This window comes from Protomyctophum bolini (assembly GCF_963924005.1).
Source record: "Protomyctophum bolini genome assembly, chromosome: 22".
Lineage (NCBI taxonomy): Eukaryota > Metazoa > Chordata > Actinopteri > Myctophiformes > Myctophidae > Protomyctophum > Protomyctophum bolini.
In genome coordinates, this window is record NC_137883.1 from 30267566 (window position 1) to 30283871 (window position 16306).

The 16306-nt window shown below is 42.5% G+C and overlaps 1 protein-coding gene across 1 annotated transcript; it reads left to right on the plus strand.

The window, feature by feature from the left end:
• Positions 1-11324: 11324 nt before the first annotated feature.
• Positions 11325-12552, plus strand: LOC308309767 (protein SET-like; the record flags this gene model as incomplete). The annotated part of the gene is made up of 4 exons (XM_080755684.1): positions 11325-11426; positions 11730-11900; positions 12176-12307; positions 12393-12552. 4 exons carry the CDS (start codon positions 11325-11327, stop codon positions 12414-12416), a joined length of 429 nt encoding a protein of 142 aa, XP_080611810.1. The 3' UTR covers positions 12417-12552.
• Positions 12553-16306: the final 3754 nt, after the last annotated feature.

Consider the following 16306-nt stretch of genomic DNA (forward strand, 5'->3'; position numbering starts at 1 on the left):
TTTATAAGTGCTCACCTTCTATCATCTGTGTTTCTAAAGCCCGCCACCAGGTGGTCAAAAATAATACTGGTAATAATAATAATACAAATAATGCCTCTCTTCTAATGGCTCCTACAGGTATTATAGTCCGTCAACCAATACTAATGATTTAATATAGACGTAAATCAAAACTGAGAACAACAACAAACTGCGTCGCCCGCTTCTGCTCTTCAAAGGGCATCACAGACCTGTTATTGCTCCTTCTCGTGTGGCTGAACGCCACTTGTCCCTCTAAGAAGTTAGTCGCCGACCACACGGGGCAAATGAAAAGAAATTCACAATCATCTTTTACTTTGTCTAATAACCTAAAACATGAACCTTGGTTGAAAAAAATAACTAAAGTTTACAAAGTTCTCTTTAAACTCTAAACACAAGAGAAAAATAAAGACTAGACACAGTGGTCTAATGTTGCAATAGAACTGAAATTAACTTTATAACTCATTAATCATGAATCTCCCACACACTTTACATATGACTTTTACTGTAGGCCTATTGCATTTTTTATATGATACATGATATGAGGCGCACAGGAGGTACAGGTACAGGAAGGACAGAGAGAGGTTAGAGAACTCCGCGTGGGCCGGGGGCCAATCCCCATCACGAGCGGGGCTCAGCGGGTTACCCGCGCCTCTCGGCGAAGGGTAGACGCACGCTGATCCGCTCAGTGTGGCGTGCGTGCAGCCCCGGACATCTAAGCGTCCGCCTCGGCTTCCAATGAGTTTGGCCTTCCTCTTCCTAAAAGTATAAAGCATATTATATACATTTTCCAATTTCAATAAATATGGTCTATAGTGGGGGGGTAGTTCTATTTAAACAGTATACATTTTGCGGCCACCCACAGAATCGAGAAAGAGCTATCAATCTGTCAATCCTTTCCGTGTCCGGGCCGGGTGAGCTTCCCCGTGTTGAGTCAAATTAAGCCGCAGTCTCCACTCCTGGTGGTGCCCTTCCGTCAATTCCTTTAAGTTTCAGCTTTGCAACCATACTCCCCCCGGAACCCAAAGACTCTGGGACAGGATCAGCCCTTATTTTTGCCCGGTGTTTTAGGACCGCTGCGGCCGCTCTTTCGGGGGAGGGGCCAGTCTCGTCTCCCCTTGGCCAGCTTCCTCTTCCTAAAAGTATAAAGCATATTATATACATTTTCCAATTTCAATAAATATGGTTTTGTGAACATACTATTCTTCTAACACAATAGTTTAAAGCCTGTGACGTAAATCACCGTCAAGTTCAAGTGCGCGGTCATGTGCCCGAGACGGAGATTGATAATCTCCGTCAAATTAGTGCTATGAAAACTGATCCATCGTCAGCAAGCCTAGAGGCGCTTGAGAACCAATGGCATCTCTTATCCACTATGTGACAGGATAATACAGTATATATTACAGTATTTCTGACCTGTCCCGGTCCTTTCGGAGGGCCGCCTCCCGGAGAACAGGGTCCGCCCTTATCTTAGCCCTGTGTTTCAACACGGCGGCTGCCGCCCTCTTCTTTTTTTCACTGAAATAAAAATAATTATAATATAAATCAATATTATGTCAACAGTCAATTCTACAGAAAATTATCATTAACGCAATATAGGTTATCTTTACAGGCCTTACGTTGGTGTCATTTTTCTTTGACAGCTAGGGCAGGGGTGGGGCACCTGCTGCTGAGCTTTATCTGCATGAATTTAAAGGAAAATATTAAATAAAAAGGTAGTAAAAGCCTTTATGCCGAACCCAAACTCCCAACGTGTTTTTGTCTCAAGAAAAATAAAATACTTTATTACATCAGGAACTAAATAACAAAATGTTAGCACAATGAATGTCACATGATGATCAAATGTAGTAAAGCCCACCTTGTCCACCTTGATTGTTCATCGTTGAACTGAGAAATTTTCAAAATTAAAACAATGTTATTTACAATTGGAATGTTACATCGTTTCACTAAATGAAAAATGAAGCCATTTGTTACCTCACGTCGCAGCAAAGGAGAAAAACATGCAGAAATACAGGCAGAAAATTATCATTAATGCAATATAGGTTATCTTTACAGTAAAAGGGTGGCCGCGGCGTCCTCCGTGGACACCTCGTCCTTCACCTCGAGGGTGAGGGTCTTCAGCTTCAATATATTGTATAATACTAGTGGTATGATCTATATAATACTATATTAATATATTGTATAATACTAGTGGTATGATCTATATAACCCTATATTAATATATTGTATAATACTAGTGTATAATCTATATAATACTATAAGCTATAAGACTATGGTGACTAAAATTAAGAGTAAATATATTGACAATTTCGTCAAAAATAGCGCCTAGAGGCGCTTGAGAACCAATGGCATCTCTTATCCACTATGTGACAGGATAATACAGTATATATTACAGTATTTCTGACCTCTCTCGGTCCTTCCTCAGGGCCTCCTCCCGGAGAACAGGATTAGCCCTTATTTTCTTTCTGTGTTTCAACACCGCCTGGGCCGCTCTCTTTTTCTTTTCTCTGAAATAAAAATAATTATAATATAAATCAATATTATGTCAACAGTCAATTCTACAGAAAATTATCATTAACGCAATATAGGTTATCTTTACAGGCCTTACGTTTGTGGCGTGGGAAACCCGACGGGTCCCGTTGGTACGGGGGGATGGACGCGTGGTGGGACGCGGAGGATGGGGGCACCGGGGGCACTGGGCAGGTACCTCTTGTCCTCGGACATCACGTCACCTATAAACGTGCAAAACACAGAAGAAAAACTATTAAGAACTTCTTCTAAGAAGTTAGTCGCCGACCACACGGGGCCGCGAAACTAGTTAACAAGCCGGAGTCTCGTTCGTTATCGGAATCAACCAGACAAATCACTCCACCAACTAAGAACGGCCATGCACCACCACCCACAGAATCGATTGGGGATTGGGGATCCATCTAAAAGTATAAAGCATATTATATACATTTTCCAATTTCAATAAATATGGTTTTGTGAACATACTATTCTTCTAACACAATAGTTTAAAGCCTGCGACGTAAATCACCGTCAAGTTCAAGTGCGCGGTCATGTGCCCGAGACGGAGATTGATAATCTCCGTCAAATTAGTGCTATGAAAACTGACCCATCGTCAGCAAGCCTAGAGGCGCTTGAGAACCAATGGCATCTCTTATCCACTATGTGACAGGATAATACAGTATATATTACAGTATTTCTGACCTCTCTCTGTCCTTCCTCCTGGCCTCCTCCCGAAGAACAGGGTCCGCCCTCATTTTTTTGCGGTGTTTCCTTACCGCCTGGGCCGCTCTCTTTTTTTTTTCTCTGAAATAAAAATAATTATAATATAAATCAATATTATGTCAACAGTCAATTCTACAGAAAATTATCATTAATGCAATATAGGTTATCTTTACAGCATGGCCTCCTTGACCGTCATATTGGCTCTGCTGGAGGTGGTGGTGGTGGAGGAAGAGGTCCTTAATCACACACACACACACACACACACACACACACACACACACACACACACACACACACACACAAAATCAGACTTGGCTCCAGAGTGACCAATCCATCTTAGTAAATAACAAACTTAGCATTTTTGGTCAAGATAGAGTGAATATTGTATCATAAAATCAGGATCCTCCTCAATATTGACTTTCATTTCCAAGGACCTGTGACCATCCGACACTCTGAATGTTGGCAACACCACTATAGAGCGTCTCAGCCCCGCCCCCTTTCAGAACGACAAGGGACCCAGAAAAGAATTTCCCGTTCATTTTTCCCGTAGACGTTTCAAAAAGTATTTATTTAAAGACAGAAGCCTAAGGCTTCACTCACGCGTGCACATATTGTTGTATAGCTGATGCATGAGACTTGTTTACTGTTGCAAGCTCACAATTCATTTCCAATGGGAGTCACATGGTTTGACACAACATTTGTTGTATGAGGGGGAGGGGGGCAGTCGAAACACAGCCGAAAGCTGTACAACAAATATGTTGTGTCAAACCATGTGACTTCCATTGGAAATGCATTGGGGTGGCCATGGGCAGTCCATACTGTCTCAGACCACCGAACTTTTCGTCGGAAAGATCAGACTTTTAATTTTTTCTCCGAGTCACAACATCTGGGAGTGCAGCTTTCAGAACAAAAATTCGGAGGAATGCGTTTCAGAAGTTGCGAGTGACGTCATGTTGTAGTTGTACCGGAGCTTTCCGACGAAAAGTTGGATGGTCAGAGACAGTATGGACCGCACCCTTTGTTTACATTTAGCATCCATTAATGTTGTATGCTAGATCGATAGGTGTGAGTGAGGCCTTAGGCCTCACTCACTGACCTGGACTCGTTGAGAATCAGTTGTCCGTTGTCCTCGCCCGCCTGGTGAGACGACGGCGCTGGGTTACCTTTACAGGCCTTACGTTTGTGGCGTGGGAAACCCGACGGGTCCCGTTGGTACGGGGGGATGGACGCGTGGTGGGACGCGGAGGATGGGGGCACCGGGGGCACTGGGCAGGTACCTCTTGTCCTCGGACATCACGTCACCTATAAACGTGCAAAACACAGAAGAAAAACTATTAAGAACTTCTAAGAAGTTAGTCGCCGACCACACGGGGCCGCGAAACTAGTTAACAAGCCGGAGTCTCGTTCGTTATCGGAATCAACCAGACAAATCACTCCACCAACTAAGAACGGCCATGCACCACCACCCACAGAATCGATTGGGGATTGGGGATCCATCTAAAAGTATAAAGCATATTATATACATTTTCCAATTTCAATAAATATGGTTTTGTGAACATACTATTCTTCTAACACAATAGTTTAAAGCCTGCGACGTAAATCACCGTCAAGTTCAAGTGCGCGGTCATGTGCCCGAGACGGAGATTGATAATCTCCGTCAAATTAGTGCTATGAAAACTGATCCATCGTCAGCAAGCCTAGAGGCGCTTGAGAACCAATGGCATCTCTTATCCACTATGTGACAGGATAATACAGTATATATTACAGTATTTCTGACCTGTCTCGGTCCTTCTTTCTGTATTCCTCCAGGCGAAGGGGGTCCTGAACCAGCTTTTGCCGCCATTTCTTTACAGCTGCAGCCGCAGCGGCTCTTTGTTTTTCACTGAAACAAAAATAATTATAATATAAATATATGTCAACAGTCAATTCTACAGAAAAATATCATTAATGCAATATAGGTTATCTTTACAGTAAAAGGGTGGCCGCGGCGTCATCCGTGGACACCTCGTGGGTGAGGGTCTTCAGCTTCAATATATTGTATAATACTAGTGGTATGATCTATATAATACTATATTAATATATTGTATAATACTAGTGGTATGATCTATATAACCCTATATTAATATATTGTATAATACTAGTGTATAATCTATATAATACTATAAGCTATAAGACTATGGTGACTAAAATTAAGAGTAAATATATTGACAATTTCGTCAAAAATAAACTAGACTAAAATGTTAGAGGGACTAGTGGAGAAGGGATCCAGTAGCGACCCAGCGCCTAGAGGCGCTTGAGAACCAATGGCATCTCTTATCCACTATGTGACAGGATAATACAGTATATATTACAGTATTTCTGACCTCTCCCTGTCCTTCTTGAGGGCCGCCTCCCGGAGAACAGGGTCAGACCTCACCTTTGCCCTGTGTTTTAACACAGCGGCTGCCGCTCTCTTTTTTTTCTCGGTTTGTGTCATTTTTACCCGACGGCTAGGGCAGGGGTAGTTTAGTTCACTCATCGTCCACTGAGAAATTTTCAAAATTAAAACAATGTTATTTACAATTGGAATGTTACATCGTTTCACTAAATGGCGCCGGAAGGCAGGGGCTGGGACGGACGGTGGCTCGCCTGTCGGCGGACCGTCAGCTCGGTCCCGAGATCCAACTAGGAGCTTTTTAACTGCAGCAACTTTAAGATACGCTATTGGAGCTGGAATTACCGCGGCTGCTGGCACCAGACTTCCCTCCAATGGCTCCTCGTCAAAGGATTTAAAGTCCACTCAGCGGGGCCGCCTCGCAGTCGTTTGGCGGCCGTCTTCCTAAAAGTATAAAGCATATTATATACATTTTCCAATTACAGGGCCTCCAAAGAGTCCTGGATTGCTATTTTTCGTCACTACCTCACCGTGCCGGGAGTGGGTAATTTGCGCGCCTGCTGCCTTCCTTGGATGTGGTAGATGCAGTATATATTACAGTATTTCTGACCTCTCCCTGTCCTTCTTTCTGGCCGCCCGGAGAACAGGGTCTGCGTTTATTTTTGCCCGGTGTTTTTTCACGGCGGCTGCCGCTCTATTTTTTTTGTCTCTGAAATAAAAATAATTATAATATAATAATAATAATAATATAATATAATATAATTCTCTTGAGGAATTATAATATAATCTAATAATAATAATCTATATAATACTACTGGTATGATCTATATAATACTACATTAATATATTGTATAATACTAGAGTATAATCTATATAATACTTCAATATATTGTATAATACTAGTGGTATGATCTATATAATACTATATTAATATATTGTATAATACTAGTGTATAATCTATATAATACTATAAGCTATAAGACTATGGTTACTAAAACTAAGAGTAAATATATTGACAATTTCGTCAAAAATAAACTAGACTAAAATGTCTGTGATTTAAAAAAAAGGGGGGGGGGAAGCAAAGCAGGGAATTGTATGTGCTTGCAAAAATCTAAGAATGTTTCAGTGAAATATGACATTGAAGGGATGTTGAAATCGGCAAAGACATTCTTTATTAATTTGCAATACATTCATTTACACAATACATACATCAATAAAATAGAAATTACTTAAAATTGAAAAATAAAATCCGTTTTGGATACAATGCAAAAATATAAAATTTAAAGCACAAACTTTATTTTGGCAAGCTTGTGAGCTTGTAGATCGGCTATTTTCAGCATGCAACCAAGTGTACAGTCTGCCATTGCGATTCTAAAATCCTATGGTATTTTTTTTAAACTAAAATATGACTAAAACTCAAAGGAATTTTATTCAAAAGACTACTAGTTTGACACCACATCAAAATGTGGTGTCAAACTCAACCCTGATAACTACCTTGATGATCTTGCCCCGACGCTCTGGGAACTTTTCACATATATAAGAATATATCTGGAGGGTCAATCCAATGTTCCTCACTTTCCTGCAATGCGGTCTTTCCATGTAGGCTTCTAAAGAAAAACAAGACGAAAGGAATGCAAATGTGTTATCATCATTAGATAATATGTACCACATTTTTTCATAAACGCGCTCTGTTGATCTTAAGCTTGAGTTCTTTGTTTTTGTTAAGTTTAAAGATTTATTGTTGTACCAGTGTTGATTTTGTCAACCTTCTCAGGCGTCTTACTGTTGCTAATGGTATAGACATAGCTACAATTATGTAATACCATAGTAATTTAATCTATACGATAATTAGATAATATGTATGGAATGAATGAATAATGCTAGAATACATTGTATAATACTAGTGGTATAATCTATATAATTATTTTAGATGAGATCTACATCCTCAGCCTGCTCGCTCCACAGTGACACTCGGTGACAAAAACCCACATTAATGTGAGGGTAGTTCAGACCAGCCCAAAGTCCAATGGTTTCTTAGGTCATAGTATCTGGAAATCTGTTTCGTACATTGGATGGAAGTCATTTATATTTTGCTCTGCTCATGATTTGGGCTGTTTTGAATTCTACTAGATATGGGAACTTCAGGTTAACCAGTATTTATTCTTGTCGAACCACTGTTTATATTTACTTAATGCTATTATGGTTTGCATATGCTGCTGGATATGCTCTCTGGTACACAAGATGTTTGTGTCACAACTCACAAAGTACATTTCTTTTTTATATTTGATACTGTACACAGGTCATTGATGTACATGATCAATAGTTTCGGTCCCATAATTGATCCCTGCGGTACCCGTATTTTTGATTTATATTAATGATTTAACCATGAACTGCAATAAGTTTCTTCCCATTTTATTTGCAGATGATACTAATCTAATTGCCTCACACAGGAATTTAAACACCCTCGTTAAACATGTTAATGATGAATTTTTGGATGTCTTCAAATGGTTTCAATTGAATAAGCTTACCCTCAATATAAGAAAATGCAACTTCATGATTTTTAGTAATATAAACAAAACATTTCCCAAAGAAAAACCTAGAATTTTAATCAATGGCTCTGAAATTTGCCATGTTCCCCATACTAAATTCTTGGGTGTCATTATAGACGAACATTTAAATTGGAAACAACATATTGATGCTCTATGTATGAAGTCTATGAAGATGCTTTGGTATTTTGAGAAAAATCTGCCCTTTTGTTCTTCCTTCATGTCATTTAACACTCTATTATAGCTTAATTTTCCCTCATATTAATTACTGTAATGTCTGGGCTGCTACATATTCAACACATCTCACTAAATTACTGATCATTCAAAAAAGGTTTCTGAGAATGATTTCACATTCAAATCGGTATGAGCCGTCTGCCCCGCTCTTTATTAAATACTCACTATTACCCATTGACAAAGTAAACGTTTTTCAGACCTGTTTATTTATGTTTAAATTCAAAAAATGCATTCAAGACCTTCCGTCTTCTTTTCACAATTTCTTCCGTGTTACTTCTGACATTCACTCCTACCCCACAAGGCAAAGAGATCATTTTGAATTACCCTATTGTCGCACGTCCAAACATCAATCTTTCATCAAATTTAGAGGCCCTCATCTATGGAACTCCCTATAGATGCTTCACTTAAATCCTCATTATCCTTGCCAATATTCAAAAAACATCTAAAGAAATATCTTATTTTTTCCTCTCTGTAGATTACATGTTTTACCTTGATGCGTTATATTTTCTTTTGTGTGTTGTTGTATTGTTTATTTCTGTTTTTTGTGCAGTCTGTGTTTTTATTTCTGCACAGCACAGCTGCCCCCCTTTGACAACTTGTAGATTCATGTACTGTTCTTTATGAACTTTTAATCTTTTAAACCTATGACCTCTTCCTTCAGGAAAGGATTCCATATAAGCCTTCTGGCTTCTTCCTTTCCTTGCATTGTATTTTTGTTTCTTTGATATGTTATTGTCTATTTTTTGTACTTTATGCTAAATAAATAAACCTAAACCTAAAACCCCACACGTGATATTTTGAAGATTTGATTTGCATTCTCCCAGTTGTATACTGTTGTCTCTTGTCAATGTAGCTCCACAGCCATTTAGATGCTGCTCCAGCTTAGTGCTGAGTATGTTGTGGTGTATGGCGACAAAAGCTTTTTTAAGGTCATTGAATACTCCAATTGTGTAGTTTTTTTTAATTTATCTATTGTAGTCTGTTATGTCTTCTGTTATTGATTAGTGCCAATGAAGGTGATCTTGCTCAGAAGCCATACTGTTTGTATTTTTTTGATAATCATCCAGACTGACCAAAAGTATCTTTTCTAATATTTTTGAGAGTTGGTGGTAGCAGAGAAATTGGTCTGTAGTTTTCAAAATTGGGATAGTTTTTGCCACTTTCACTCAGTCCTGAATCCATAGTGGAAGGAAATTCACAAACATTTGGAAGTTGTATTTGGAATTATCACCCCCTTCCAGTTTGATACTTTATACATACCTCCCATAATTATGACTTACTGGACTGCAGTGATAAAAACACAATTCTGTTCCTCCTGGTGGGGAGAAAGAAGGCTATCACGAGAAAGTGGCTACAACCACAGCAGCCTATACAGTTGAAAAATGGATTGAGAACTCATATTTACAAAACATAAAAACTGTTTTACTCACTTAGAACTCAGGAAGAACACATCTAATGGATTTGGACTGAATATGCGAATTAAAAAAGTACTCTTTTGTTTATTTTTATTTTTTTGGTGTCTTGCTCATTGTTGACCTTGTATCTGTTTTCAAACGAGTGTAATTATGTGAAAGCGCCTCCTTAGTCTTTTCCAAAAAGCTGTATTTTATTTTATTTTTTCCCCTTTGAATGAAGAATTTTTATTGACACTTTGGTCATGATTGAGTACTGGAAATATATCGATGAGCATCTGACCAGGAGGAGTCGTAACATGACTCATGTTTTTGATAAATTCACACCTGTTCGACTTAACAACAATCATAACATCTAACTGTAATGTACCATATGATGCAAAATGTTTGTACTGGACAATTATGATAAAAACATAATTTAAAATAAATGTCAATTAAGGTCGCTGTGGTTCTTGTTGTTCTACTAGGTTTGGATATTAAAAGGAATACATTCATACTGTACATTCTATTCATGAAGTCATCTGTTGATTTGAGTTTGTGTGGATTCAGATCTTGGTTGAAGTCGCCACAGATAAATATCATCATATACTCCTAAAAAAGAGTTTCCCTGGTAGCAGAGTACAGATAAATATCATCATATACTACTAAGAGTTTCCCTGGTAGCAGAGTACAGATAAATATCATATACTCCTAAAAAGAGTTTCCCTGGTAGCAGAGTACAGATAAATATCATCATATTCTCCTAAAAAGAGTTTCCCTGGTAGCAGAGTACAAATCCAGCTTGCAGCATGCTACAGCGACATCCTGTATTCGCTCTTGTAGATCGGCTACTTTTAAGATTAAAGTGTTATAAACCCAAAATGGAATGCTGCCCAGCCTAGGTGGTTGAGGAAAGTGGCGGGTTCTAGGTTGAATCTAACTCAATTATTTTTTTGTAATTGAACTTAAACTTAATTCATAGTGTATTGTGTATACAATGTTTTAGTCAATGTTTTAATGTCTGTCAAGAGATATGCCATTGTGGATTATTTTGACATAGCCTACATTTAAATACACAATAGCCTCAGTTACTGTGTAACTGAAAATTCACCTTTTCGAGTTAATTTAAGACTGAGGATTTAATGTGTACTCACAGAGAGCAGATATTGCCATCATCGTCATTCCTGTAAATATCACTGGGTAACATTATAGCAGATCTATTTGTAGTTTAATTTTAATCGAGACCAAACTATCCATAAGTGTATGATGTTGGTTCCGTTAACTCCTGGGACGTCTGACTCTTTTCGCTGTTGCTCTTCAAACTTTTTCCATAGCTATACAAACACTGAAATCACATGAGATTCTTATTTCTAAGTTGCTTGAATTAATTGAAACACCTACAGTAGAAGCTATAACTGTTTCATTTCCCCACAAAATGTCTGAGGGCATATGCTACCTGTATTTCTATGTTGGAGCTATTCGCTATTTTGTATTTCACATTTATTTGTTTTGTTTGAAATAATGCATACAATAATGCCGTACTTTGAAAACAAAGTGCTTTCCAAAGAGTTCCACCTGAATGAGAGCGGAGACCCATCTTCAAAGTCGACGGAAATCAAATGGAAGTCAGGAAAGGTATGTGTTAATTGAGCTACATTTGGTAACAATTATGCTGGTGTACACAATGCTCGTTAATCAAGGTAACCACTTGAGGTGTTAGTCCCACAATCCCCAGCCAAGGAGGACTACAGTTAAACTGGCAAGTTGTCCAAATTGTCTAATACTGGCACACCCACAGTAATATTGATTAATGTATCTGTCCCTTAAATTAAAGTTAATAATTTTTTGCGTGTTTGTGTGTGCTGCCTTTGATGGAAAAATATCAGGCATGTGCCAATATACATCATGGACACTTTATATTCTTTGTCTTATTTGAAGGACCTGACCAAGCGCTCCAGCCAGACGCAGAACAAAGCTGGTCGTAAGAGGCAACATGAAGAGCCAGAGAGCTTCTTCCCTTGGTTCACTGACCACGCTGATGCTGGGCCTGACGAGCTGGGAGAGGTCATCAAGGATGACATCTGGCCTAACCCCCTGCAGTACTACCTGGTAGGTAGCGTTTGCCGTCATGGCTATTGCAGCTGTGGCATACTTTTTGACTCACGGTCACGGTGAAAAGTGAACATTGCACCCCTGCTGGGATTTGAAACTTCAGTTGTTTTAGATCTGAGCTGCTTGTTCTATGTAGTTTAAAACTTGTACATGTTTTCATGGACATTTTTGTAGCTGTTCTGCCTTGGTGAGTTTGAAGTGAGAACGTTGAATACTTACATCTTTAAGAATCAACCTGAGCTCCTTGAAATTTACATTTCTTTAATGTCTAGGTTCCTGACATGGATGATGAGGAGGTTGAAGGTGAGGATGATGATGAGGACGAAGAGGGTTTGGAGGACATCGATGAGGAGGGTGATGAAGATGGAGAGGAAGATGAGGAAGATGATGGCGAGGATGGAGAGGTATGGATGCCATAATCTGTTAACTCCTGTCACTATTGGCAGTTGTATCTGTGTACTGTCATGACTGTTAATTTCTTATTTTTACGATGATGATGGAGAAGATGACTGAGATGACGTGGATCTACCAAGACCCTCAACCTTTTCTTCCCTGTTTGGTTTTTCACCTATGATCAGGAAGTTTATTTTTGTGTGCTTCATCTCCATTCTGAAGCCTCTCACCTGTTTGTGCCATGTTTAAGTTCTCCTTTGACTCATCTAAATCTTATTTTTCCCCTATGTGTTTAACAAGTACCAGCTCATTCCTATCACTTGTAATGTTAGGGGGCTACGCTGGGGATGGGTGGGAACTGGAAGTAGACTGGATGGTCTCTAGATGCCGCCTACATAGTTTAGATTTCTGCAGATCTAGAGTTTGGACAGAAATTATCGTATCTTGGGAGGAACTCTTGATGATGGCCACAAACAACTTCCAGGCTATCCAACCTCCAAGTTGCAGTTTGCTCCATTGACGGCCCTGTTTGTGAGACGAAAAAGTTCCATCTGATTGTTGTAAACAAACTAGCTAATGTTGCACCTCTACAAAAGCTTGGGTTATCCTCTCTGTCCACACAAAGGCTTTGTTTCAGATAAATCCACTCTTATGAGAAACATTTAGTCAAACTCCTGCATGATTCAAATAAGTTTTGATCTACAAGTGCATTACCTGTGCGCTCATTGCCAGGTGTGTGATCAAAGTGGTTTTGCACAGCACAGGTAATGAAGGTGTTGTAGGAGTGCCGGTGTAGGCAGAGAGAAAAGAGAGATTTATTCTCGTATTGGAAAAGCCAACAATGGTGGCACTCCGTTTATTTTAACAGAAGAGAGAGACAACAACAAACTTGTCGCATAGATAGAACGTCAACTTGTTACTACGTCAACACCTCGGAGGTGTGTTTCTTTGCTCCTAAGGTAACACACTATGCCTTGCATTAAAGTGAGAGGAACAACCATATATAACAAAGACAGGAACGCAGTGAATTATAAATGTCATTAATAATTGTTCAGTGTGTGTCTATCCACCACACACGTCCCCCCAGAATTCACAAGAACTGGCCCAGTGAAACGACCAGGGACCTGAATGACCCGCCCAAAGCTATTCCGAAGCTCCTGGGCAGGCAGAGGGGGCCGCAGCGGGAGGGTGACCGACGGGTGCTGACGGCAAGCAGGCGCCGGGCGGCCGTGTGGGAGATCCAAAGGTGGCCGGACCCGTTCCAAGGGAGCCCCACCCGGGGGACGACCGCGGCGCGGTGCCTGAGCCACTTCAACCGGGCGGCTCAAATCCAGGTGGGCTGGCTTCAGCCGGTCCACTGAGATGCGATCCAACCTGCCCCCAACATCAACAACAAACGTCTTGTCGCCAGCCTCCACCACCCGGTAAGGACCATCGTAAGGCGGTTGCAGGGGTCCACGATGGGCATCATGGCGGATAAACACATACCCCGCCGCTCGCAGGTCAGGGGGGATGTGCACCCGGGGCAAGCAGTGGTGTGAGGTCGGGACGGGCAGGAAAGTCTTAGCAGCATCCAGGAGAGTACGGCGTTGGTCAGAAGCAGACCAGGGGACAGTAGTGCAGGGAATAAAATCCCCTGGGACCCTGAGGGTCTGGCCATAAACTAACTCCGCCGAGGAAGAAAGGAGGTCTTCCTTAGGCGCAGTCCTAAGGGCTTACTGCCTGGGTGCGAGAGCCCATGTATGGCGTCAAAAACAGTCCGCCGCCAGACCTGCGGCACCACAGGACGTGGTAGCGCCAGAGACACGTCGCACAGTAGTGTCGTGCCGTCATCGCCAAAAGGTACGTCGGCCAACTCGAGGCCAGTGACTGCTGTCCTGTAAGCCTGAATGTCAGGGTCCGAGGCCTGGTCTATAGCCATCCGGGTATAATCGATCCCTAGATGCACAGCTCCAATGACTACACGAGAGAGGCAGTCAGCCACGGGATTGTCCTTGCCTGACACGTGTTGGACGTCCGTGGTGAATTCAGAGATGAACGCCAGGTGGCGCTGCTGCCTGGCCGACCATGGTTCCGACACCTTGGCCATGGCGAAAGTCAAAGGCTTGTGGTCAACAAAGGCAGTGAACGGACGAGCCTCCAGCAGGAAACGGAAGTGGCGAACCGCTAAATACAGGGCGAGGAGCTCACGGTCAAAAGTGCTATATTTCTGCTCGCTGGAACGAAGTTGGCGGCTGAAAAAAGCGAGCGGTTGCCAAACGCTCTTGACCAACTGCTGGAGAACAGCACCCACAGCATAATCCGACGCGTCCGTGGTGAGAGCAACAGGAGCCCCCGGCACTGGGTGAGCCAGCATGGTCGCCCCCGCGAGGGCATGTTTTGTCGCAGAGAAAGCCGCCAACATCTCTGCGGACCAAGAAATGGGGTGCTTAGGAGGGTTTTTCCCCTTGAGAGCGCTGTACAGGGGCCGCATCAGGTCGGCAGCACGAGGCACAAAACGGTGGTAAAAATTTACCATGCCACAGAACTCCTGTAGAGCCCTGACCGTGAGAGGCCGTGGGAGCTTCAGCACTGCCTCCACCTTCGAGGGCAGTGGAATCGCTCCGGCTGTAGTGATGTGGTGGCCCAGGAAATCCATAGCAGAAACTCCAAACTGGCACTTCGCCGGGTTGATGATCAAGCCGTGCTGCCTGAGACGACTGAAGAGAAGCCGTAGGTGCGACAGATGCTCCGCTTTCGACGAGCTGGCCAGACAAATGTCATCGAGGTAGACAAAAACGAATGACAAATCGCGCAGAACCGTGTCCATCAAACGCTGAAAGGTTTGGGCAGCATTTTTCAGTCCGAACGGCATCCTGAGAAACTCAAAAAGCCCAAACGGGGTGATTACCGCTGTCTTTGGGATGTCCTGAGGATGCACAGGCACCTGGTGATAGCCTCGGACAAGGTCCACTTTTGAAAAAATAGTCGCACCCGCCAGATGGGCCGAAAAGTCATGGATGTGTGGAATAGGGTAGCGGTCAGGCGCAGTGGCAGCATTAAGGCGCCGGTAGTCGCCACACGGGCGCCAACCACCATTGGACTTGGGCACCAGGTGAAGGGGGGAGGCCCAGGGACTGTTTGACCGACGCACGATTCCAAGGCGCTCCATTGCATCGAACTCCGTCCTAGCGATGGCGAGCTTGTGTGGGTCAAGACGACGGGCCTTGGCGTGCACAGGTGGGCCCTCGGTGGAGATGTAATGCAACACGCCATGTTTGGTGGAGGCGGACGAAAAAGTAGGCGTGGTTATGTCTGAGAACTCGTCGAGGAGGTGAGAAAAGTCATCAGCAGGTGAGAGGGCACTGGACAGCCTTGTCGGGGCAGTGCCACTGTGCTCACACGGAAATGAGCTGAACGTCTCGGCATGGACGAGGCGTCGGTTCCTCACGTCGACCAGAAGTTTATTGGCAAAAAAGAAATCAGCGCCCAAGAGGGGGGTGGAGACTTCCGCCGACACAAAATCCCATGTGAAACGCTGACCAGCAAAACACACCGTCACAGTGCGTGTGCCAAAGGTGTGGATTGTGCTGCCATTGGCTGCCACAAGGGGGGGGCCGCGTGGCCCTGTGCGAATGTCTGTGGCTGAAGCTGGCAACGTACTCATGTGGGCGCCTGTATCACACAGAAAACGACGACCGGAGAGGGCGTCAGTGATAAACAACAAGCCGCTGGTATGGCCGTCACCCACGGCTGCTAATAGGTGGCGGCCGGTGCGTTTCCCGACGCACTGAATGTACAGGGAGGAAGGCATTTCTTGGCTTTATTGCCAAACTTGGCATGGTAGAAACATAATCCTCCTGACTGCTTTGCACGTCGGGGCATAGAGTTAGTGGCAGAGATGGAGTATGGCTGATATGCATTGTCATCACTGGAGGTAGTAGTGGGCGTGGCTGCAAAACATTTCTTGCCGGCTGAGAAAAATGTATCTGCCTCCCTGGCCAGCAGACGAAAATCAGTAATAGAAGAAT